A 26,236-nucleotide genomic window follows, 5' to 3' on the forward strand; every position below is an offset into this window, starting at 1 on the left:
ATGGAGAAATAAGGGGGAAAACGGGCATTATGATTAGCACACATAATATAGCGGGGGGACACGAGAAAGGCAGTAAATACAGAGAAGACAAGTAATTACTCTAGCATCTCACTACGCTGATGGACAGTGACTGTAATGGGGTGTGTGGGGAGACTTGATAATGGGGGGAATCTAGTAAGCACATTGTTGCTCATGTGACTGTGTACTAATGACACGGAAATAAATAAATAAACAAATAATAACACGTGGGTCATGTCAAGAAAAATTAGTAAGTACATGAAACAAAATGAGAGCTCCCACCTCACAGGTCTCGCGACCAATGAGCGTGCAGCTTCCCGCGCATCCCCGCCTCCGCGGGAAGGCCGCCGCGGCCAGTGAGCGGGGGGAACAAGGCTCAGGCCCTCCCCCGACTGACAGCACTGGAAGCCAATGAGGGAGCGGTTCGGCGGGGCAGGTAGCCACTGGGCGCGCGCGCAGGAAACGTCTCCGGCGGCTGCGTAGTAGCTGCAGGCGCCGAAACGGCCGTTTGAAGAGTCAGTAGGTTTGCGAGCTCCGCCTGGCGGAGCTGCCCACGCTGTTCGGTCCGTGCTCCGGTCCGCCGTCCCGTCCGCGCAGCGAGTCCGGCGGAGCCCAGATGGTGGACCGCCGCTGTATTCGATGCGCCTTCCTCCCGGCGCGCAAGCCCAGGCGGCACCGGCGATCGGCCCGGACTTCGAGCCGCCGCCCCGGCCGGACCTGCGCTCGTCCAGCTCTGCCTCCTCCAGCCTTGCACCGTCGTACCTGCTGCGGAGCGTCCAGAGCGGGACCCGCTTCAGGGATGAAGGCGACAGCGACGGCTCTGCGAGTCGGAAGGTACGCCGCCGCGGGCCCCGGAGGGGGCGCGTGGACCCCAGCCTCCGCCTGCGGGAGCGGCGGACCGGTGAGGGGGCGGCCGTGCGAGGGGCTCGGCGGGCCCGCAGGCCTCGCGGGGCCGGGGGCCGGCCGACGCGGGTGGTGGACTCGCGGGGCCCGGCGTGGGGCCCCGCCGCCGACGTGACACTGCCGCGCGGGCCGGGTTCGCAGGCGGAGGGGGCGGGCCGTGCCGCGCAGACGGGGAGGCCGGCGGGCGTCTTGCCCTGTGCGCCGTTTTCAGTCGGCGGCCTCGGGGGCGAGGGCCGGGCGAGCCGAGGGTCGGTGGGACCCGCGGACGGGCTGCGGGGGAGAGGCCGCCGGACGCAGCGCCTCCAGGATTAACAACTGTTTCCTGAGGCTCCTGTCGTCCGTGTCATTTGGGATTACCGGTGCCGTTTCCTTGCTGGTCATTGGTCTGTTCAGATTTTCTGTTTCTTCCTAGGTCACCCTTGGAAGGTTGCATTTTCCTAGAAAGTTGACCATTTCTTCTAGGTTGTCCTGTTTGTTACTATATAATTTTTCATAGTATTCTCTAATCTTCATATTTCCGTGGTGTCACTAGTGATTTTTCCTTTCTCATTTCCGATTCTGTTCATGTGCGTAGTCTCTTTTTTTGTTGATAAGTCTGGCTAGGAGTTTATCTATTTTGTTTATTTTCTCGAAGAACCAGTTCCTGCTTTCATTCATTCTGTTGTTTTATTCTTCTCAATTTTATTTATTTTTGCTCAAATCGTTATTATGTCCCTCCTTCTCCTGACTTTGGGCTTCATTTGTTCATCTTTTTCTAGTTGAGTTAATTGTGAGTTTATACTGTTCATATGGGATTGTTGTTCTTTCTTGAGGTACGCCTACTTCCTTCTTACCACCGCTTTCGCTGAGTCCCACAGATTTTGCGTTGTGTGAATTATTGTGATTATTTCTTTCCATGTATTGCTTGATCTCTGTTTTTATTTGGTCATTGATCTACTGGTCATTTAGGAGCATGTTGTTAAGCCTCCATGTGATTGTAGGCCATTTCGTCATCTTTGTGTATTTCATTTCTAGTTTCATACCCTTGTGGTCTGAGAAGCTGGTTGGTACAATTTCAATCTTTTCGAATTTTCTTAGGCTCTTTTTGTGGCCTAGTATATGATCTATTCTTGAAAATCTTCCATGTGCACTTGAGAAGAATGTGTATCCTGCTGCTTTTGAGTGGAGAGTTCTGTAGATGTGTAAGGTCCATCTGTTGTAATGTGTTGTTCACTGCCTCTGTGTCCTTATTTTCTGTCTCGTTGATCTGTTCTTTGGAGTGAGTGGAGTGTTGAAGTCCCCTAAAATGAATGCATTGCATTCTATTTCCCCTTTCAATTCTGTTAGTATTTGTTTCACATATGTAGGTGCTCCTCTGTTGGGTGCCTAGATATTTATAATGGTTATATCCTCTTGTTGGATTGACCCCCTTTTATCATTACATAATATCCGTCCTTGTCTCTTGTGACTTTCTTTGTTCTAAAGTCTATTTTGCTCAATACAAGTACTGCAACACCTGCTTTTTTCTCCCTATTAGTTGCATGAAATATCTTTTTCCATCCCTTCACTCTTAGTCTGTGTATGTCTTTGGGTTTGAAGTGAGTCTCTTGTAGACAGTATATACATGGGTCTTATTTTTTATCCATTCAGTGACTGTGTGTTTTGATTGGTGTATTCAGACCATTTACATTTAGGCTGATTATCGATAGGTATATACTTACTGCCATTGCAGGCTTTAGTTCGTGGTTACCAAAAGGTAAAGGGTACCTTCCTTACTACCTAAGAATCTAGCTTAACTCACTTAAGTATGCTATTACAAAGACAATCTAAAGGTTGTTTTTTTTTTCCCCTCCTCATTCTTTGTATACTAGGTATGGTATTCTGTACTCTTTGTATGTCCCTCTTTATTACCTCTGGTGACAGCTATTTAACCTTAGGAACACTTCCATCTATAGCAGTCCCTGCAAAATACACTGTAGAGATGGGTGGTGCGAGCTAAATTTTCTCAGCTTTTGCTTGTCTGGAAATTGTTTAATCCCTCCTTAAAATTTAAATGATAATAGTTTCTATTTTTATTTTTTATTCAGTTGTTATAATTTTTTGTATGATTAATCTACAATTACATGAGCAACATTATGTTTACTAGACTCCCTCGATCGTCAAGTGACCCCCACATACCGTTTATAATCAGTGTCCATCAGTGTAGTAACATGCTATAGAATCACTACTTGTCTTGTCTGTGTTGTACAGCCCACCTAATGCCCCCCCCCCACATTATGTCTCCTAAAAGCAATGCCCCTTTTTTCCTGCTTAACCCTCCCTTCCCACAACCATCCTCCCCAGTCCCTTTCCCTTTGGTAACTGTTAGTCCATTCTTGGTCTCTGTGATTCTGCTGCTGTTTTGTTCCTTCAGTTTTTCTTTTGTTCTTATACTCCACATATGAGTGAAATCATTTGGTGCTTGCCTCTCTCTGACTGGCTTATTTCACTGAGCATAATACCCTCTAGCTCCATCCATGTTGTTGTAAAGGGCAGGATTTGTTTTCTTCTTATGGCTGGATAATATTCCATTGTGTATATGTACCGCATGTTCTTTAGCCGTTCATCTACTGATGGACACTTAGGTTGCTTCCATTTCTTGGCTATTGTAAATAGTGCTGTGATAAACATAGGGGTGCATCTGTCTTTTTCAAACTGGGCTGCTGCATTCTTAGGGTAAATTCCTAGAGGTGGATTGTTGAGTATTTATGCATGTATGTTTGTCAGCGATATTGTTCTGTAACTTTCTTTTTTTGTGGTGTCTTTGCCTGGTTTTGGTATTAAGGTGATGCTGGCCTCATAGAATGAGTTTGGAAGTATTGCTGGTTCTTCTACTTTTTGGAAAAGTTTAAGGACGATGACTATTAGATCTTCAGTACATGTTTGATTAAAGTCAGCAGTGCAGTCATCTGGTTCAGGTGTTTTCTTCTTAGGTAGTTTTTTGATTACCAGTTCAATTTTGTTCCTAGTCATTGGTCTGTTCAGATTTTCTGTTCTTTCTGGGTTAGCCTTGGAGGGTTGCATTTTTCTAGAAAGTTGTCCGTTTCTTGTAGGTTATCCAGTGTGTTGGCATATAATTTTTCATGGTATTCTCTCCTAATTCTTTGTGTTTCTGTAGTGATTTTTCCTTTCTCATTTCTGATTCTGTTTGTGTGTGCAGGCTCTCTTTTTTTCTTGATTAGTCTGGCTAGGGGTTTATCAATTTTGTATATTTTCTCGAAGAATCAGCTTCTGCTTTCATCGATTCTTTGTATTGTTTCATTCTCCTCAGTTTTATTTATTTCTGGTCCAATCTTTATTGTGTTCCTCCACCTGCTGACTATGGGCCCCATTTGCTCTTCTTTTTCTTGTTGTGATAGTTTTCAGTTTAGACTGTTCATATGGGATTGTTCTTCTCTCCTGAGGGAGACCTGTATTGCAATATACTTCCCTCTTAGCACCGCCTTGTCTGTGTCCCACCAATTTTGCGTAGTTCAATTTTTATTGTTGTCATTTGTCTCCATATATTGCTTGATCTCTGTTTTTATTCGGTCATTGATCCGTTGGTTGTTTAGGAGCATGTTGTGAATCCGCCATGTGGCGGTAGGCTTTTTCATTTTATTTGCGTGATTTATTTCTAGTTTCATACCCTTGTGGTGTGAGAAGCTGCATCGTTTTTGGGGGCTCGTCCGGGATAACTTCGGAGGTGAGTATAGGCATCCGAGCCTGCCTTTTCTTTCACTGTCCTTATAGAAGGAAGCCGTCTATGGACCACAACATCGGGCGCTCGTCAGCCACTTAAGTGGGACTAGCCCGGCTGCCGCTCTCAAAGTCTCGAGCGCGAGGTTCCCCTGCGTCTCCCTCAGTGGATCCCCCGTCTCCCTTGGGAGCCGGGAAAGTCACCTGAGTGGAGGCCAGGATTCCCCTTCAGAGGCATCTCCCTGGATGCGAGGGACTGAGGAAGGCCGTGGGCACCTGCGAGAGTCTCGGCTGAGGCTGCGCTTCAGCGGCTTCTCAAAGGCCCGCGTGTCTGGAATCAGACCCCGACAGCCCGACTGGGTATCCACGAGGAGTGTCTCTCTTTCTGTCTGCCTGACTTCCAGCCTGCTTCTCCGGGCCGCCCCAGCCTCTGGGTGAGGCAAGGGTGCTGTTTACTTCCTTTACTCACTCGATGTGTGCCTCTAACTTCGTCAGTGCCACGGACCCCGATGCTCAGCACCGCAAGCATCTTATTCCTCTTCTTCATGCTTCACTCTTATTCCTGACGAAATGCTGCACTTTCTTATCTCATAAACGGGTGTCCTGTTTGTTGAACAATGCTGGTGGTATATTGATGGGGATTGCATTGAATCTATAGATTGGTTTAGGCAGGATGGCCATTTTGATAATATTAATTCCTCCTAGCCTGGAGCATGGGATGAGTTTCCATTTGCTAGAGTCCTCCTTAACTTCTGTTAAGAGTGTCTTGCAGTTTTCAGGGTATGGTAGGTCTTTCAGTTCCTTGGTTAGGTTTATTCCTAGGTATTTTATTCTTGTTGCTGCAGTTGTGAATGGAATTGTTTTCCTGATTTCTGTTTCTGCTAGTTCATCATTAGTGTATAGGAAAGCAACAGGTTTCTGTGTATTAATTGTGTATCCTGCAACTCCTCTGAATTCATATATCAGTTCCAGTAGTTTTGGAGTGGAGTCTTTAGGGTTTTTTTATGCACAATATTATGTCATCTGCAAATACTGACGGTTTGACTTGTTCTTTACCAATCTGGATGCCTTGGATTTCTTTGTTTTGTGTGATTGCCTGTGGCTAGGACCTCCAGTACTATGTTGAATAACAGTGGGGACAGTGGGCATCCCTGTCTTGTTCCCGATGTCAGAGGAATGCTTTCAGCTTCTCGCCGTTAAGTATGTTTTCTGTGGGCTTGTCATATATGGCCTTTATTATGTGCAGGTACTTGCCCTGTATACCCTTTTTGTTGAGAGTTTTTATCATGAATGGATGTTGAATTTTGTCATATGTTTTTTCAGCATCTGTGGGCGTGATCTTGTGGTTTTTTTCCTCCTTTTTGCTGAGTTGGTGAATGATGTTCATGGATTTTCTAATACTGTACCATCCTTGCATCCCTGGAATAAATCCTACTTGATCATGATGGATGATCTTTTTGATGTATTTTTGAATTTGGTGTGCTAATATTTCGTTGAGTATTTTTGCATGTATGTCAGCGATATTGGTCTGTAATTTTCTTTTTTTGTGGTGTCTTTGCCTCGTATTGGTATTGAGGTGATGCTGGCCTCGTAGAATGAGTTTGGAAGTTTTCCTTCCTCTTCTACTTTTTGGAAAAGTTTAAGGAGGATGAGTATTAGATCTTCACTAAATGTTTGATTAAAGTCAGCGGTGAATCCATCTGGTTCAGGTGTTTTGTCCTGTGCAGTAGTCAGGCTGAAAGCTGAGTCCAACATGTAAATGGTTCTATGGTATTGACCTCCCTTCCTTAGAGGCAGCCATCCCGGGGCTGTGTCATTTCCCTACCTGTAGCCCCAGGGAAGCGAAACAGGCTTGTGACTCTGACCGAGGCTCTGGCAGCGAGAGGGCACACACTCCCCACACCTATCGGACAGGAAGGTCCGATATTCTCAAGGAATGATCCCGAGTGTACTATTGCTAAAGCTTGTGCAGAGACAACTAGGATCTAGATGAAACTCCCAAAAGGCATAAAGTAGAGGCACACTGGTAAGGTACCGCTGAATCCAGAGCTCTGAGGCGACTCTTGCTTAGTGGGAAGGCAAGAGGGAAATCAAGGCAAGGTGCAGGCCGTGGTGGTAAGGAGTGGTGAAATCCAGTATGCCTGGCAGAGGAGGTGATTGACCACTGTCACCCAGGAATAGAAGTGCCCATCTTCTGAGGCCCTCTCACTGACCACTGATGGAGACCTACCTGCACCCTTTACTGCACCCCCTTCTCAGCACGAAGCAGCCAGAGCGGTCATCGCCCCCCATCCCTCGCAGCAGTAGGGTCTCTATCTGTAGAGGTGGGGAATGAGACAGGGTCCACGGGTGTAGTCAGAGTAGAGTGAGGGCCTCTGGAAAAAGCCCCGTACCAGAGCTCTGTATTAAACAATTAAGCAACGTCAGAGTCATATTAATTCTCTAAAATATCAAACTAGGAATATAAGCATTCTTCAGTGAAGATTAGTTAAAACTAAAAAGCAAGGAGTAACTTGGCCTGGAATGTTTGAATATCCCCCAGATAAGAAAATACCTCCACATAGCCCGTGTCTTCATTGTGTCAATTAAATGCGGCTGTTGTAAAGTTTACTTTAGCCTGCTACAAGGCCCGGCTTATCTTTAACTTTGCCCAGATCCTGCTTTTCCTCCTTCATCCTGTAATCAAGTAATGTATAACCTGGGCAACGAACATGGCAAGTAATCCCAGTCACAGAGAACATAGTAAAAGGCAGGAAGGATCCCATATTATAGATAAGATTGCGTTTTAACCCCCAGGAAGTTAAGAAGTAAGATTCTTAACTTACCCTTTAGCCAACAGACAATAGCTCAGCCCACCTTGGGTTCTGGGCAGGCGGCCTTGTTTGTTATGCTCCCAGACCAAGATGCCAGTGTATCAGGGAGAAATCAGAGCAGTAAGTTTCTTTTGTGAAGTTAATTTCAAATATTCAGGGACCACTTAAGTCCACACCCCGAAGCATGTATCCGGTTCCCAAAAAACCCTCAATTGCCTATAAAACCCCTAGACAATGCACAACTCTGGGCTCCCTTGTCCCCTCCCGGCGTGAGCCAGCAGCTCTGTCCTCTCACTGTATCTCTCAGTGAAAGCCTCTCCCTGGCTTTCCTACGTTCGGTGTTTGCTAAGTTCATTGTTCGACTCTGCCAACAAGAACCCCGCCATCAGTTCCACGGGAGGGTAGGGATGGTGTCTGCTCTCTTGTTGCACAGTCCTTTCTGATTTAAAGAATGTCAGCCTGACTTCTGGTTAGTTACTGAAGTTACCTTGAAACCTTTTTCATAGTTGAGTAAAAATTTCAGTGTCTGTGTTTGTGGGCGGTAGCATGAGAAAAGGGAATGATTTAAGATGGGTGAGGGGGTTATGCAGCCAAGGGTAGTATCTTACTTGCTAAAGGCTGAAAGGCGTGTGGGACTGATGTGACCCTGTCTTAGGAGAAGTTTTGTTTGGAAATTACAACATAGATGCCTTAATTGGAACTCATAACATTATTTTACGTATGGTTTTGTGGCCAATGCTTTGTCAGCTGTAGCAGGACAGGTGGATGCTGTTTTTTGGATGATACTTATTTTTTTTGCAGCTGACATTTAAAGAACTAAACAATTGAACACTGGAAAGGAGACCTTTAAAATGTTTGTATTGACAAAGATTAAAGTTCAATTACTGAAAGGCTATCTCGTTGGCAGTAGACACAAATATCACTAGCTATCATGCACTCTATGGGGCATCTTTCAGTAGGGATGAGGGGTAAAACACAGAGTGGTAAGTTAGAATCCCTAATAGGCCAGAAGCCGTCTTCCTGTCTTTGTGCTCTAACGTCTTCATCCAAGTTCTTCAAGTGCAATTCAGCATTGCTTTCTGACAGAACAAATGTCATATTTGCTTGGAATTTCTTTGGGGAGCCTGAATTATTTGCATTTTTCTGGGAACTGTCTGCCCTTGAAAACTACCGAGTGCCCTGGCATGATGGGAATTTACTCGGCCAGTTTTTTTTGCCTATGTGTGTGGTAATTTGGGGGCTTTGTGGAATCCTCTTGGAAAGGCAGTATGAACCTCGGGTGATTGGAGAGAGGCCAGGAGTTTGTAGTTGTCCTGAGGAGCACGGAGTGAACACAGAAGAGGTTTCAGCTCTCTGCAGCTGAAGAGTACCTTGGCCTTTATGGTAACGGCTTGCAGAGACTTGCCCAACCCCCCCGGGACCTCCCTTGGGACAGATAACCACGTTTTTCTTGGTTCCTACAAAAATTCCGAAGTTGCTGTGGTTGTTCCTGGGCTGGGAAACAGTAGACCAGACGAACTTTAAAAAGTGTTTGTTTTGGTGTCTTAAGGGGCAAAGGCTTGTACCCCCGAGGGTGTGCCTATTGCATATGTACTGAATGTGGGAGAATTCTCCCCGTTTGCTGATTCCTGATGTGGACCAACAGAGCTCAAGTCAGTGAGCGGCACAGAAAGTCTTGCAGAAAATGACTGCTTGCCATTTGTGATCGTCTAAGGAACAGGTGAAACATGAAAATGACTTCTTGTACCTCCGTGATTTCGTATGATTCAACCTTTCTCCCACTGGCATCCCATGTAACTTCACTCCGTCTACCTTTTCATTGACCTGTGGGCTGAGCGCTGCCCATACTGGGTCTGGGGTGGAGTCATTCGGGCCACTTGGAGGACATTTGGGCCGCCACCTTGTTTCTTTCTTTTTTGAAACAATTTATTTTTATAAAGCTTTGTTGATATAAGCTTAAAAAAAGCAAAGTAGTTTTGATATTAATGCCAATAAAATTAGAAAGCTGTATATGTAACCACTTCCCTGTTTGTTATTTAGTGAAGTTTAACCTTAATGCATTACTTAAATAAGGACATAAATCCACCAGGTGCCCTTCTTTCAGGCTACGGTATTCTTTACCGAAAAAAAATAAAATGAGATGGGGCCTGCCTGGTACAGCCCCACTTCTGGTGTTTGATGGCTGCTGAAGTGGCACTCTTTGTGGTCACTGAGTCACGGACACTGGCAAGGGGGTGTCTGAAGAATCTGCTTTCTCCATTTTCCATTGTCCTCTCCTTTGGCAGAAATCCTTTCTCAGCTCGGACTCTGTTACGTGGCACTATCCTGATGACCCTGTTCTGGCTTCCACTCCCTTTTGGTTTAAGGTAATTTGAGCTCCTTCTCCGTGGTAAGGATACCTCAGGACTGGTTGGTCTTTTTCTCTGGCCCTTTCCTAGGTAACTGACTCTATTGGCCTATGTCTCCGTTTATCTCAAGGCCATAAAGGTCCCACTTTCACCTCAAGGTCACCGTGTTTAGACCCAGTCCTGCTCTCCGGGAAGCTCCCCATTTTTCCTCCCTGACTTGGGTGATGGTTAATTCGCTCCGCTCCCTAGCCGACAAACCTGGTTTAGCCTCCCCAAGTCTGCTAACTCTTCTTTGCCGAGTCCCTTGAGACCATGAGATGCTCACTCCCCAGCCTCTCCCCAGTCCCACATGTCCCCAGGACTTGGAGCACCTGCACCTCTCCTGGAAATCGCACAAACTTAGCCTAGTCTTGAAAGGTCCAGGTCACCAACTTCCAGTCTCAGCTCGCGCCCAAAGTCATGTTTGCCTTTCCTGAGGGAAGGTCTGGTCATCTCTTAATTCAAGAGCTGTGAATCATTGTAACATCTTAGATTGCAAATACTTGGTTGGCCCATTTTTTTCTCGGAATACAGACAGGTCTTTTCTGTTTCAGTTTCCTATGTATTGCAGATGATAGCTGTCCGTATTATGTGAGAACAATTTTATTAGTAAAATAAACAGTGACTATTTTTTTTTCCATAAGTATTTTTTTTGTCATGTGTTGAATGGTCGTTGTGTACAAGATGATGTAATAGATGGAATTGAATGAGAGAAAAATGATTCAAACGTGAATCCTGCCGGGAGATGAGTTGTGCACACATAAACAACCGATAGGTCGTAGGAAGGGTTAAATGCCTTGGAGAAAAATGGGGTCCTGTGGTGGCTGGTAAGGTGGGCCTTGCAAATGGGCGGTTGTTCTCCCAAGGTTTCATCATAACATTTTCAAATGCTCAGTGAAATCGGCAGGATTCCACATGGAACACTCCAACGCCTACCACCTAGTTTCTGCTACTTCATATTGTTATTATACCTGATTGATCATCTGTCCATCGGCACATCCATCTTTCTATCTCTCAGTCTGTGTTATTTTTAAAATTTGGAATGATGGGCTGGCATTCATAAAGGTGTGAAAATAGGGCAAGCATCAGTTTCTCAGAGTGATGTGTAAGTCAAAGTACAGGTAGGGAAGTATGTATGAAATACTGAATGATAGATGTAGGAAATACACACAGAGTCGAAGCATAGGTGGGGACGTTATTGTCACAGTGAACTTGGACTTTACACATATTAGGGAAATAATAGTGTATTAGAGACCGAATTTTTCAGTGAAATTGTATCTTTGTGTTTGTGAAAAAAGAAATGGATTACAAACTAACATACAGAATTTGGTAATATATGGAACAGGCTACATAATTGGCATGAATATGAATTGATATGAATAGTAGGCATTTACAAAATATTTAGCTTTTTGCTTGGCCTGTTTAAAACTTAACTTTCATGACCAGCATCCTAGGAATAGAGTGATTTAAACAAAGATTGTTATTGATCATAATTCTCCTGTTTTTGGAAAATGAGGAATTCTGAAGTTGAAGTTAGCAACCTTAAAATATATTCAGGGCAGTTTTGATGGAAAGTTATGTTGGCTCTAAAAGACGGTTTATAATTTCCGTGTCGGGTCTAAGGTTGCATAGCTAAATACTCGATACGCTTGATAGCTTTCTACATTGTAATACATCTTTACGGACTAAGCCCGGTATGGGAATGAAGATTATAAGGGGATGTTTCAGCAGACGCAGAGGACGTTGGATTTGTACAGATTAAACCCGAAGTTGATACCAAGCAGACAGACATCACTGAATGTTTTCAAAATACTGGGAGTGTTTCTGACGAGGAGCTCGTGGTGTCCTGAAGGGCTAAGGCAGGTAGAGCTATTGTGGGGTATCAAAAGGCACAGTCATTGATGTATTCACAGTTAGTCCTTTCAGAAATAACAAGTGTTGAAGAAATGTAAAAAGCTGTTTGACTAGTATGTTTATAGCTATAAAATTTTAGTTATAAGACACCCTGCTGGGAGGTGGGGGAAATGGGTAAGTTACTACCTTCCATGGGGACAAAATAGATAGAAAGTAAAATGGAGAAAATGTTACATCGATAGGGATGATGCCGCCTTAACGCTGAATGCTTTTTTCCCCTTACACCGCGGGAGGGTGCCTGTTGGCAGTCAGTCAGCTTCAGAATTCCTTAACTTTAGCTTGCATGCTTTCTAAGTTGCAGTTTTAAGGAAAAGATCTGAGACGTATGGTTATTGTGCCGTGTGATTCCCCTGAATAGTGGACATGTTCTTGGGTTCTGTCAGATGCTGACTGTATTCATCCAAAAATCCTACTGACTTCTTGTGATAAAATTATGGAGATACTTTACGCAAAGACAAGCCCCTGCTGGCTTTGGTTCTTAGGCCAGCCATGACTTGCGCCTGTGTGTATGTAAAAGCAGAAGAGAAAAAGGAAAACACACAGCCTCAGAAACCAGGAGCTGAGATGGATTCTTGTGCAATTGGCCACTCAGAGCCCCCAGTTAGGCCTCGTTAACACTGCCCGCCCCCATTTGTGTTTCAAATAAGCATTCGCAGAGGTCTGGGAGGAGGAGTAATGAAATCTGAGAGAGAAAATGAAGTGTGACAGTATTTCAGAATCTAAGGAAATGCACCCGCAGGTTCCTGCCCTGAGTTCTTTGTGCCCCTTAACTGTGTGAATGCACCCTGGGATTGGAAATGGGGACACCACCACACCCCCGCCCACACCCCTGGGTCACGGGCCCTAACTAAGCTTGTTTCTGGGTGGCTTCCTGGGACTTTCAGGGACTCACTTTGAAAAATGACATTGAATTTTATGAAGCATACTTTCACGTCTGTGACCTGCCTTTTGCCCAGAGGCTCCCCTCTCCCGGTGTGGTGTCCCTGTTCCCGCGGGCTGGTATTCTGTTACTCTGGCCTGAAGCGAGTTAGCAGCCAGCTGAGCTGCACCAGTTACATCGCCTGGCCGCTGACAGGAGCATAGTGACGTGTTGGAGCATGTTTATTGTGCATACGAACTGGAATGGCACTAGGACCGTGTGCCTGTGTTGGCTTAAACACTGGAATTTTATGCCCCTTCCGCCTTCCATCAGCTGGTAGCTGTTGGATTTTACAGTTATGCATTCGGGCTACAAATAGAGTAATAGTATTTTTGTTTGGCCAGATGTGGGGTGTGACCTTTGACATGGTGCTTGGCTGTGCCTGGGGATTTGATTCCTTCAGTTTAGGTGAAATTCCCTGCTTTGCTTCCTCTGATAGGGGAATACGCACTTTGGCTCTTTCCACTAGAGGTGGAGGAAGACAGGAAGAGTACAACTGGAACACACAGAGGGTATTCATTATTTTACTGGGTGTGATTCAGTTGGCGGGCTTTTCGTGGGAGTGTGAGCCTCCTGCGGCCGTTAGTTCTGCATACTGAGAAAGCGCTGTAATCACACTCAGTTTTCTTTGCTCTGTATCTAATTTTTGACCAGTCTGGGAGGACGAGTCCCTGCCTTTTCGTGGTGCCTTTGGTGCCGGGGTTCTTGTTCATCGAGCCAAAGAATGAACTTCGCAGACACTCAAGGTAGGAGAACAAGGTTAAAGGCTTTAATTTAGAATCAAGGTGAGAGGACAGAGCTCCTAGCTCACGCCAACAGGGGACCTGAGAGTCCGTGGTTGGCTCGTTGTCTAGGGGATGTACGCGCAGTTGAGGATTTTCAGGAATGGGGGTAAAGGGCTACAGGTGCAGACTTGTTAAGTGGTCCCAGAATGCTCATTTTTGATGAGTAACAGAAGAAATTTGCTGCTGTGATTCTTTCTCAGGATAGCAGTGTCCCTCTGGGAGCATGTCAATTAAGACCGCCTGGCCTGCCCCCAAGGTGGGCTGGGTGGTTGCCTGTTTGCTAAAGTGTGTTAAGAATCTTACTTCTTAACTTTTTGAGATGTTTATAGCGCTTGTTTACTAAATGAATCTTTTGCTCAGGTTGCGGATTACTTGGTTAGGATCAGAGAAATAAACACAGCATATAGGTACAGTTACAAATAAGCTGGGCCTTTTTGCAAGCTAAGGTAAATTTTACAGTGTCATGATCTAACTGATACAGAGAAGTCCCAGGTTGTGCTGAGAGACTCTTCATCTGCAGAACACGCAGACATTCCAGGCCGAGTCGCTCCTGGCCTTTTGAGCTTGAACTGATTTCACGGAAGAATGTCTATATTCTACTCTGGTATCTTCACCCTGGAGAGTTAGTGTGACTGACTGCGTAATGCTTATCCAGAGTTTCGCTAGGGACTCCTTCGCACATTGTTACGTTGTTCTGACTGTAATGATCTTGCTCTGCTTTTTCTCTGGAGGCCCTCACCCTACTCTGCCTAAACCCACGGTCCCTTGTCTCACCAACACCAAATTCAGAACGGAGCTCTTACCTCTAAGTAACTCTTGTTATTTTCCAGAGGCCCCCTGGAACATGCCAGAGGAATTTTTTCTCCTCATTAGGGAAAATTTGGCTAATTTGGGTTACATTTATCTCAGCTGTAATTACCTGGAAAGCACTGTCAAAGGAATAATGCTAAACTTTATTGAGTATTTTATATTACAGATATTTCCAAATATCCTTATATCCACTGTCTTATTGTAGATCCACTTCTCAGCTCTTTAACCATTGTAAATGGCAAGTCTTTTGTTATTTATAGTTTATTACTCCTGAACTGGCAAAGAACTAGATGCCAGCAGCGGTGCTTATCTGGGGGCGAGGTCGTGTCTGTTACAGGTCCTCGCTGGCTCCCCACACAGCTGGTCAGACGTCATCATACAGCGGTCAGCTCCCAAAATGAGGGTGAAAACCCCCCTTCAGAAGTCTGCCTCCCTCAGCACCCAACATCACCTACAACTTCAGTTAAAGAGAGAAGGGTGCAGCTCCCAGCTATGCCCAGTGTTTTGCCCTGAGGATTTTCCAATCTTACCACCTTTCTTCCTGTTTGCTGGTTCTGTGATCTTTCTCCTTCCTTCTCAAACCAAATTTTTTCTGAAACTTCTCTACAGTGTTGTTTCGGAAGAAATATGTTACGTTATAAAAAATGGCCTGAGTTCCTCAAAATATATTACCTGAGCTGGGACCGTGCCGGCTGGCAAGGGATCCCTAAAGCAGGTACTGGGCACGGAGGCCGCGGAGGCATAAGCAGCCAAGGAGACAGAAAACCGATGTCGCCTCTCACCGACATGCCTCACTTTGCCCTGATTGGCCCCGGAGGATGGCTGGCTAGCCAGAGACGGGTAAGATTCCTCAAGGGAGGAACAACCTAAGACATAGGCACAGTCGCAGAGGGGCCATCAGGAGAGAACTTGGGGGCCAACAGAGGTGAGGTGCAGATCCTCACCCCCGCCCCCCGACTCTGCAGAGGCCTGAATCTTCACCATCTCCGAGCAAAGTCTCCTCCTCCCATGGCTGCATCGCTGCCCAGGCTCAGCTTGAGACAGGGACCCTGGGCATAGACACAATAGGGTGAGGGTGGGGGCCTCTGGAAAAAGCAAGGCAGGGTAATTACAGTCAGAGCAGTGTGACTATGTGCAAGGAAAGCCCCTATCACAACTCTGTATTAAGCATTATACACAGTGAGATCAGTAATATTCCCCAGGTGAAGGAAAGTAGTCCGTGTTTTTATTGTGCTAATTGTTTGTAATCATGTGTAAGATTTACTTGAGCCTCCTAAAAGGCCCAGCTGATTTTTTTTAACTTTACCTATATGCGGTTTTTCCTCCTTCATCCCCTAATCAAGTAATTTGCAGACTGGACAGTTCACTTAGCAAGCTAGCCCAGCCATAAACAGCATGGTAAAGACAAGAAAGATTCTATCTTAAAGCTAAGATTGCATTTTGAAACCCAGGAAGTTAAGAAGTAAGATTTTTAATGTCCTGCCAGAGGGTTTCAGCCCTGGGCAAGTTCAGTACGGATTCAATGTGACCAATGAAATGATAGTAAAACGTTCTTGGGGTGAAAGGATGGACCGCTGGTCCAGTGACCACCCAGCAGGCCCAGGGCTGCTGCTTTGTTTTAGGGCCCAGAAGCTCTTCTGTGTCAGGTTGAGACTGGTGGGCCGTGCAGGATGACAGGTCCGACCTGTGCCACAGCCCTGCCAGGTACCCGCCTGCCCTTCTCCTGCCCAAACCTACCTCCCTATGTGGCTGGGGAGCCTGAGGTCATCCCTGGGACCACCATGTAGGCAGATGGCTCTGAGGGTGCTGTGCGCAGGGCCAGGGGAAGGAGGTAGGGGTGGCCTGCGTGTCCAGATTTTACCTCCTGTCACCTGGTCACCTGAGGCTGTCAGGACGGCCCACGTCTGCCTCCCCAGTCCCAATCTGGGGCTCCACCTGCAGCATAAGGCCTGGAGAGTCTCTCCATCCTGGAACCCCCGAAGGGGGTGTTTGTGCTGATCCTGGAGCTCCCCTCCAGGCCAGGCCTCCCCTCCTGGGAGGGTGAACACATCCTGAGAGTCCTGGGGGAGCGTGTGGGGAGATTCAGAGCCAAGTGCCTCGGCTCAGCCTCCCCAGCCATTTGTCACAGACATCAGGCCACTCAGCCAGGACCCAGGAGGAGGACACCAGGGGACTCAGACCAGCCTGGTTTGGGGATGGGAGGCTGAGGGGCACTATGGGGGAGGACTGGGAACCCGGGAGCTTTGGGGGGTGCTCTGAGGTGTAAAGCATGGAGAAAGTGGGCTCAGACAAAGCCCCCCCAGTGGAAGGCATGCACCTCTTGGAGGTGCTTTGAGAGACCAAGTTCAAAGTTTTTCGTAAAGGAATTTTCTGGAATGTGTGGAGCAGCTGTGCCTCATTAAATGGGACAGTGCTAGACTGGCGCACTGCAGCCCTGGGATCTACTTGGGTACATCTGCAGTGGTGTTCAAGATGTGAAGAGACACCCTGGGGTTTCTAATGAACAAGATTTGGTGTCTGATCATAATCTACAGGTGACAGGAAATAAGGTTCAGTTTCTGTTTGAACAGCCCTCCCCCGTGTTGCTGAGTTGTGCCAGCCTGGGGCTTGGAGCGCCCTGTTCTTCCTCAGCACCTTATGGGGGGAGGACAGAGCATGGAGGACAACCTGGCAGAGGTCAGGGCCCCCATGCGTCAGAGAGTTTGAGGCTGGGGTGGGGTGGGCTGGGGCACAGGATGTCCGCAGGAGGGGCAGAGCTTTCAGAAGAAAGAGTAGTGTGGTGGCAATCCGTTCAGCATTTATTATATTCTGCACAGGGATGACCCCAACCCCCAGGAACCATAAACCTCAGAGACAACACCCAGAGCACACTGCACCTGGGGAGGCTATTTCTCAGGGATGAGGGGAGGAAGTTGTACAGGGAGCTCCCCTGTAAGCAAGTCCCGGTACCCTGTGACAGTCGGCCACCCCTGCATCCTCGGATGCCTCCGCTGGGCATCAGGAGGCCATGGTCCCTCGCAGCACTGCGCTGAGTCTATTTCCATCCTGGGAAAGGCCGGGCCTCGTGAGAACAACACCCACCTGTTCCTGGAACCCTGTGGCTATGACTCAGTGGCTGACGGCGCCCAGGGACAAGTTGGTGTCATGGCGGGAGGCCACCTGTACGAAGGGGAACATCCTCCACACGGTGGGGCGGCTCACCTCTGTCCAACGGGCCAGAAGCAGAGGGGACGACACAGCACGAAGGTGGCCAGGTGCGCCGCAGCTACACACGGGTCCTTGAGGATGCAGCGGCAGCCTGGGGAGCTGCCCGAGTCTGCCGAAGGAGGAGGTGCCAGAGCAGCTGCCCCGGCAGAGGCTCGGGATGAGCAGCCGGAGGAGGAGGAGCAGCAGGCAGGCTGGGGTCCTGGGGCGCCGGGTGCCGCCTGCCCGAAGGGGAAGAAGGTCTCCTCCACATGCAGCCAGGACACCAGCAGGGCCGAGGGCCCGATGACAGCAGCTACAGGGCCACGCGGGTGAGCAGAAGAGGCAGGTTATCCCGGGTTCCCCCCATTATCCTGCTTCCACCCCGTCCCCACTGCCCTCTGGGCTCCGGGCCCTGTGCGGAGGGTCCTGTCAATCACCAGCACCTGGGAGTCCCTGTCACAGAAAGGCTTCTGAGCGTCACCTACTCACAGAGGAGGAAACTGGGTCCCACAGGGGGCGGGGAACCACCCTTCAGTCTGGCACAACCGATCGGCAGTGGAGCGGGATTGCAGCCGCACCGGTCTTTAGGACGCCCCACGCCGTGCATGGCCCAAAGCTTCCCTGAGGCTGGGGAACAGCCCACCCCCTGCTGATCGCCCCAGCCCAGAAACTCACCTGGCCCTGGCCCATAAGTTTAAATCTTGCGGGACCTGAAGCACTTAAACAGTCCTTTTCTGCCTGCCCTCTGACCTGGGGGCTCCAGCTGGCAGGACAGGCCGTAGCTGCAGGACAGAGGGACACCTGTGAGCCCCTGGAGCCCCATGGCAGGGGACCCTTCTCCCAGAGCCTGCCGGCAGATACAGCCCACACCCCACTCCTGGCAGCCTCACCTCTGGTCCTCACGCAGGAGCTTCACTCTCCGGAAAAAGGACAGGAAGTGCTCCTTGGGCTCCAGGTCATACTGCCTGACCAGGAACTTGTATGTGAGGAGCTCCACTACAAAGTCAGTGACCTGGGGCAGAGGAAGGACAGGATGCAGACGAGGAGGGGGGTGAGGAGTGGGGCACTGGGATGATCCCAAATCTATGCTCACAGAAACCTGCCTTCCTTCCAAAGCCATCCAGCCTTGCCTGTTCCCACTGTTGGGTCTCCACCTCCTCCTCCAGAAAGGTGGCTTTGATGCCTCCCAATCCCCCACTTTACAAAGCCTTTAGTCTCCTGAGCTCTCCGTGTCTTAACTCTCAACACACGTTAGACCCAGGGGATGGCCCGGAGAAGGTCCTGTCCAGGGGGTCTTGACTACATCCCTCACCTTTCATGGCTGGGCACTCAACTCTCTATTTTATACCATCACCCTGGAAGGCAGCAAGGCGGCAAAAGTACATTGAAACACCCCCTGAGCCCAGAATGAGGCCGGTACGTCCTCACCCTTTCTCAAGGTGGAGGACCGCCAGGGCTCTCCAAGGGGCAGGCCTGCCCAGAAACAGCACCCGGGCCTGGCCTCGGCTCGGGACTACCGAGAAGCGGGAACTGCATTGGGGAGCTGAGGCCTCAGGCGGGAAGGCACTGCCACCCCCGATGTGCTTCCTGCTCTGAAGGAGCAGCATCCCTCCCCCTGGGCAGGGCCTGACGGGGAGACCAGTCCTGCCCACACGCTTCCCCCTGGAGCCCTCAGCCCCGCCTGCCCTGGGGCCAGGACTGGGGCTTAGGTGGGCCCTTCTGGCAGTCCTCTCCAAGAAGCCCAGGTCCTGGGGTAGAGGGGGGACTCAGGAGGGGGTGACTGGTGCGGAGAGGTTCGGGCTCACTGGGGGCTCTCTCCTCGCTATACCCCACCATCCTGCCCCCCTGAGCCCTGCTGGGTCACTCACATCCACATGATGTTCCTGTTGTTTCTCTAAGGCATCGTACAGGATCAGTGCGAGTGGCGGGATCATGCCCTGTGCGACCGGGGTGAGGAGATGATGAGTCCCCACCTGCCTCAGGGGAGCCCACAGTGCCTCCCCGGAACCCCACACTAGCAGCCCCCAGCTCTCTTGGACCACCCTGTGCGGCCTCCCCCCTTCCCTTTGCCCTGCTCTCCCCTCCCGGGCCCTCCCAGGGCTGGCTTTTGGCCATTCCCAGGAACTGTGGGCCCGGCACCTGTCCTCCAACTTCCCCCTGTACCCAGCTGCTCTCGCCCTCCTTCTGGTCACACCAGAGCTGGCAGTTCAGAGCTGGTGGGACCAGGAGCAGGTGCAAGATCACTCCACCACCCTGACCCTGGCCACCCCACTCTCACCTGCTTCTTCATATCCTGGGATGCCCTGGGTGACTGGTGCCATTTCCTCACTATGGCCCTCGCGTCCTGCAAGGTGCACGACACTCAGGTGCTCATGCTCCCCTCCCACGTGCCTCCCACAGCCAGACCGTGGTGGATGGATGCCTTTCCCGAGCCCCCTGGCACCTACGCTATCCCCACCTCCAGCAGGCTCTCAGCCCAGAGCAACCCCACCTCTGGCACACACTCATACTCATGCGGGTCCTTGGGCCATGGACACCGCCATGAGAGGGTCAGGGGAGGCCCCTCTGCCTCCCAGGGTGCCCTGAGCACTCACTGTCACCCGGCTATCAGCACGGCTCCCCTCACATGACCAGGGGGGTGCACAAAGCTGAAGCACTTCTTGTGGTCTCTGAACCCTTGCTCACCTGGGAGGCCCGCCCACCAGGCTGACGGCAACCCTCCATGTACACATGGGGAGCCCGAGGCCACAGAGGGGTCATGACAGGCTCAGGGGACCCAGGGGAGAAGCCGACCTTGCTCAGCCACAGGCCCCAACCCTGCTGCCGACGCCACACCAGCCCCAGCCCTGACCGGGGGACTGTCCCCTGGGTCCTCAGTGGATGTCAGGCCCGCAGTCAAGTAGAGCAAGGGAGGGAGACAGACGAGGCCCTCATGGGCCTGGGGTCCCTACTTTCCCTATCAGCTTCCCCTGCACACCCCGCACTCTTCGAGTCTTTCGCAAAGCTGTGCCACAGTGCAGCAGAGGATTTGCCCCAGGAACCCCTCCCTTCCAGACATCCAGCCCCCATTTACCTCGAGGAGCTGCTTCCCTTTAAGCCCCTTGTTCCTCTTTTTAAGTTTTCTGTAGATCCAGGAGCTCTTCCTACGGGGAGGGGAGAGGAGGAGGGACACATGCGGCCTGCAGGCGGAGAGTCTCGGGGCCGACCCCTTTTCCCAGGGATCCTAGAAGGCCCACTAGCCCACAGGAGGCTTCCCACCACGGCCCTGAGCCCTGGAAATCTGTGGCCTGCAGAGGGGGCTTCATGTTTCCACCCAGGGCCTCCATTCCCTGTTCTCCCGGGGGCGAATCTGCTTTGGGCCAGGTCGCTGTCCTTGGGGCAGAGACCTCCTGCTGCAGAGCACAAGCTCCAGATCTCCAATGGGCTTCACCCCACACCTGACATTGGAGGAAACTGATTCCTGCACGGGTACCCCGGCCTAACCCACAGGGAGCCAGAAGAGCCCGCCATCCTCGCCCCTAGGCTCTGCCACCCCCCAGGAAGTCTCAGCACACTGAGGGACACCGCAAGATGTAGGGGTGTCCCTGTCCACTCAGGTGCCCCGGTCCCAGGGACAGGACTACCCACCAGGAAACATGTCCCCAGGTGTTCTCCAGGCGACGTACATGAGGGTGCTGCAGGGCGACGATGATGGCACGGAAGGACCCGAAATTTCTGAGAGACAGACACTCCTGGGAGGGAAGACAGAGCTGAGAGCGTGGCCTGCTTCTCTGCTCTATCCCCATGAACTCCTGTCCTTAAGGAGACACACACCCAGGGAGCCCAGCACACCTGGTACTTGCTGAGCAGCCCTCCTGGGTGGAGGACTGTGGCTCAACCCAAGGAAGGGTCCAGGGATGGCTGTCCCACCCCCGGGGCCTGCTAGTCCAGGTCCACAGGCACCCATCCTGAGAGCTGGCAAAGGAGGGGACCCCGGGGGCTGTCCCATGACAGACCTTGGCCACCTGGATCCAGAACTCCACCACTCGGGCCCTGTCCTGGGCTGTCGTGCTCGGGCCCCCGAGGCAGGAGGAGATGACAAAATGAAACGTGGTACCAAAGTGCTTGATGACGTTAAGGATGTTGGGGTTCAGGAGTACAATGGATTCCCTCAGTGGATGTCTCTCTACATAGACCTTGCATTCACCACGTTCAACCCTACTGTACAGCTCCTGGGGATGACAAGAGGTGTCATCCAGCTGTGCCCCTGGTGCCCCTGTTCCCAGGCTGGGTCACTGGTCAGAGCTGGGGCACAGGCAGCTGGGGATGTGCTGTGAGCCTTGTGGCCATCCAGACTTCAGACCCCGTCCACTGAGGCGCCCAGGACCAGATGCACAGGACCCCAGAGTGATGGGACACAGAGGGGCTTTGCTCACAGGCACCCTCACTCACGTCTTCCCTGAGGCACAAGGCGGCTCACCCTGCCATCCTGGGGCATCTGCCTCTCATGCTGCCACCCCGTGGATCCCGATCCCCACTCAGGTGCAGTTTCCCCTGAAACAACTCCACCCAGGGCCTTTGTTGGTGTCTGTGTCTCCCACGCAGTCAGGTCCATGGCAGGGGCCTCTGAAGTGCGGAGGCCATAGGAGCCTGCCAGGCCAATGGCCCGAGGACCTAAGGCCCTGGCAGCACCTCCCTGAGCACCCCTCCCCTGCCCTGCCCCTCCCAGCCCAGCCAGGCTCTGCACACCTTCCCTCCGCTCCTTCTCATTGGTCTGTAAGGATCCCTAAGGGCCAGCCATACTGTCCCCATGTGGTCAGTAAGGGCATAGGGGTGAGGAGAGTCTCCCAGGGCACGTGCTGAATCCGTGGGGAAGCTGGGACATGTGCCCAGATCACAGGAGTCCACGTCGGAATGGCAGGTCTGGGGCAGCCCGTGACACAGGGAAAGCCCACCCCCGACCCTGAGATCCTGCTCCGCTCACCGCACACATCAGGGTCAGCTGCTCGGCCACCAGGCGTGGGGCAAATGCCAGGATGGTCTGCTCCTCCTCCTTCGGCAAATCCCGGGTGCTCACGGTACAGGGGCTGGTGGGCTCCAGGACCACCCGTGGCTCTGCCCGGCCCTGTGCCATTCCTGCAGGTGCCATGGGCCCCGTGCCCGAGGACTCATGGGGCTCCAGTTCGGGGCCTGAGACCACTCCTGTAATATCCCAGGGGCTCGCAGCACTGGGGCTGGTGGGCTCTGGATCTGGAACTGGCTCTGCCACGCCTGGTGCCATTCTAGCGAGTGCCCTGGGCCCCAGGCCCGAAGGCTCATGGGGCTCCAGTTCAGGGCCTGGCCCCTGGGCTGAGGCCTCTGCTGGGACATCCTCCGGCTCTGCAGGGGCTGAAGCAGGTGACACTGGCCGTCGCTCCAGCACAGGGGTCTCAGGGAGCTCCTGGACGGGCTCTAGCCATGAAGTCGGCCCTCCCCGTGTCTCTGGAGCCAGGTGCATCTGCCGTAGGTCTGGACGAGGACACAGAGAAAGGGTCACCCCGGGGCTGATTCCCCGCGCCTTATAATCACAGAAGAGCCCACACTGCCTTGAAGGGAACCCCAGTCCGGGAAGCCCACCCTACATGGTCCTCTGGCCGCAGCCCCTCACCTTCCAGCTCTGCCACCGTGGGTCCCAGGTGCTCCTCCTGGACCAAGTGGTGGAGGACTCGGCCCACCAGGGTGGATGAAAGCTGGCTGGCATCGATGGCGCAGGGCACATGCTCGGGCTCCCAGGCAAGGCGCCTAGCCCATCCAATCCTGGGGCTGGGGTAAGGCCGGGGGGTGGCAGAGTGAGAAGCCTGGTCCTTCCAGCCACACTGCCCTCCGGGTCCACCCTTGTGTGGGCCTGGCAACTGTGCACTCACCTGCCTGTCCAGGCACCTGCCCGTCCTCCTTCCTGACCCTGCGCGTCTGTCCTGGGACCCCATCCTCTCCCATCCTCCCGAATAGGAAGTCCCCAGTTGTCAGGCCGCCCATGGGATTCCAAAGATGACTGACCTGCTAGGCTCTGCTGTGGGCTCCTGGGGCTCCAGCTCAGGGCCTGCCAGGGGGGCTAAGGCCACTGCTGGGACATCCTCTGGCTCTGCAGGGGCTGATGCAGGTGACACCGGCTGTCGCTCCAGCACAGGGGTCTCAGGGAGCTCCGGGACGGGCTCTAGCCACCATGCCGGCCCTCCCCGTGTCTGTGGAGCCAGCTGCATCTGCCGTGGGTCTGAAGCAGGACACAGAGAAAGGGTCACCCTGGGCCTGATTCCTCGCGCCTCACAATGACAGAAGATCCCTCACTGCCTTGAAGGGAACCCCAGTCCGGAAAGCCCACCCTACATGGTCCTCTGGCTGCAGCCCCTCACCTTTCAGCTCTGCCACCGTGGGCCCCAGGTGTTCCTCCTGGACCAAGTGGTGGAGGAGTTGGCCCTCCAGGGTGGATGAAAGCTGGCTGGCATCTATGATGCTGGGCACACGCTCGGGCTCCCAGGCAAGGCTCCTAGCCTGTCCCATCCTGCAGCTGGGGTAAGGCCTGGGGGTGGCAGAGTGAGAAGCCTGGTCCTTCCAGCCACACTGCCCTCCGGGTCCGCCCTTGTGTGGGCCTGGCCGCTGTGCACTCCCCTGCCTGTCCAGGCACCTGCCCCTCCCCCTTCCTGACCCTGCGCGTCTGTCCTGGGACCCCATCCCCTCCCATCCTCCCAAATAGGAAGTCTCCAGTCGTCAGCCCGCCCATGGGATCCCGAAGATGAGTGACCTGCTGGGCTCTGCTGTGCGCCCCCTGCCCCAAGGCCTAAATGCCTCCTCCACCCATCTTGTGCACACAGGCAGTGCCCCCTACTGGCCCAGTGAACGCTCACTTTCTCAGATCCTCCTCTGGCCCCTTGTCATGCCCCCCATTACATGAGGAGGCGGTGAGGGTATCGCCCGTGATGCTTCCCGGCTGTGACCTGCGGATGACGCCTGAAGTGACTGCCCGACTCCACACGGGACGGGGTCCCAGTACTGTGTCTGCTTCTTTCACTCAGTTATGCTAAGTGTCCCCAAAGGGTCTGCACAAAGTGGGTGCTTCATACCTATTGTGGCTGAAGGAAGTCCTACCCGAACCTTCCGAGGTACCCCTCTGCTGTCCCCAGAGGTCCCTCGTGTGGCCATGATGAGGACAAGGACCGGGTACAGCCACAGGGAATCGTGAGCCTCCATTCCAAAAGGCTGCTTCCCTTGTGCTTTTCCAAATGAGCCAGGCTCCAAGCCACTGATGGGTGAGGCCAAAGGCTTCTCATTGGGTAAAGAGAAGTATGCCCCAAAGTGGCCCGGCTTCGCCGGCAGTTCTTTCTGCACTGCCAGGCACCAGGGAGCCCCTCTAAGCTCCTCTCGTGTTACCCATGGGCACCGTAACAGACTGATCGCCAACCACCCTGCCTGTCAGAGGAGCACGCTGAGCCTCAGACACATGTGGGGACACTCAAGACACACCGCGGGCTGTGGGCAGAGGCCCGACTGTGAGGAGGAGGGGGTGGGTGCTCACCGGGGGAGCCGCTGGCCCGTGGTCAGCTGGTCAGCGTCCTCGGGAGGGAGTGTGACCTTGGGTGCGCTCCAGCTGGTGTTTGGAGCTAGTTCCACTCGTCCCGTGAGCTTTCTCCCCTTCCTCCTCATTCCTGTCCGGGGCACCCTGCGCTTGGGGACATCAGTCTCATGGACAGATGGCTCAGGTTCACGCTGAGGGGGGCAACAGGGAGATAGTCAGTGGGAAACCGAGGAACCACCAGGACAAGGGAGGTTTGCACCTCACCCGAGAGCCCCCAGCCCCGTGAGATGCAAGCAAGGAGCGGCACGGGGTGCCCCCCGGGAGCGAGGTTCCACGCTCTCTCGAGTGGGTCTGTTGACCAATCTCGTGGGGCAGCCCTGGGAGGGCCCTGGCAGGTTACCAGGCTTGTAGTGGGGTCCTGGAGTGTAGGCAGCCTGCCCCAGGTGCAGGGAAATGGAGTAGGTAAATCCATCAGTCAGCTCCTCCTCGCTCCCCAGGGTGGAGCTCTGCAAAGCCAGAGCCTGGTAACGAGGTAGGAGGCAACCGGGGCTGCGTGGACCTCCCCGCAGGGAGCAGTGTGGAACCCAAACCCTGCCCCGGAGACCAGGCACAGAGGGCCATCTGCGTAGACATCCAGTCCCTGGGGGAAGAAGAGGTCACCCCCCGGGCTCAGGATTAACATGTGGGTGGAAGTACCTGGTCCCAACACTCACCTCCATGTCCTGAATGATGAGACCAGCGCTGTGACACTGACTGCCCCCCTCCTCCCCAGCCTTCAGTCCCCCCATGCTGCACACCCACCACACACACAGAAGAAGCTGGGGGAAAGGTCAGCCCGGGATGGGTCACACAGTGGCCTGGTCCTGGAGGGGCCCGCTCTGGGCTGCCCTGTGTTACCTCGGGGCTCCTCGGGAGACACGGACAGAGGCGTTGGAAGTGTTCTCTCAGCCAACGCCCACAGCGAGCAGGAAGACTCTCCGTCTCGGCTTCCCTGACTCCCACGCCTTCAGAAGGCTCCACACAACAAGACCGCATGTTGCTCTGTCGAGCGCCTCCGGTCAAGTGAGCAGGACTGGGGTCTGCGACCAGGAGCTGGGTTCCGTCCGGGTCACAATTCAGGTTCTACTGGGCGTGTCTTGAGTGACATCACCTCTTCAAGGGTCCACTTCCAGGGCCCCTACCTGCATTCAGACATGCCCACATGCCCCTCTGGGCTGCTGACTGCCCACCCTCATGGCCCTTGCCATGCATGAGTACACAGATCTCCACCAGATCCC

At 52.2% G+C, this 26,236-nt stretch overlaps 1 protein-coding gene across 1 annotated transcript; it reads right to left on the minus strand.

Moving 5' to 3' along the window:
- Window positions 1–18,317: 18,317 nt before the first annotated feature.
- On the minus strand, window positions 18,318–23,709 carry LOC140845422 (uncharacterized). The gene is made up of 10 exons (XM_073219497.1): window positions 23,447–23,709; window positions 23,058–23,212; window positions 22,395–22,918; window positions 21,427–21,642; window positions 21,059–21,162; window positions 20,505–20,574; window positions 19,626–19,775; window positions 19,300–19,368; window positions 18,949–19,179; window positions 18,318–18,443 (listed from the first exon to the last, which is right to left on the minus strand). Exons 1-10 carry the CDS (start codon window positions 23,647–23,649, stop codon window positions 18,318–18,320), a joined length of 1,848 nt encoding a protein of 615 aa, XP_073075598.1. The 5' UTR covers window positions 23,650–23,709.
- Between the last annotated feature and the right edge of the window lie 2,527 nt (window positions 23,710–26,236).

This window comes from Manis javanica, chromosome 13 (assembly GCF_040802235.1).
Source record: "Manis javanica isolate MJ-LG chromosome 13, MJ_LKY, whole genome shotgun sequence".
Lineage (NCBI taxonomy): Eukaryota > Metazoa > Chordata > Mammalia > Pholidota > Manidae > Manis > Manis javanica.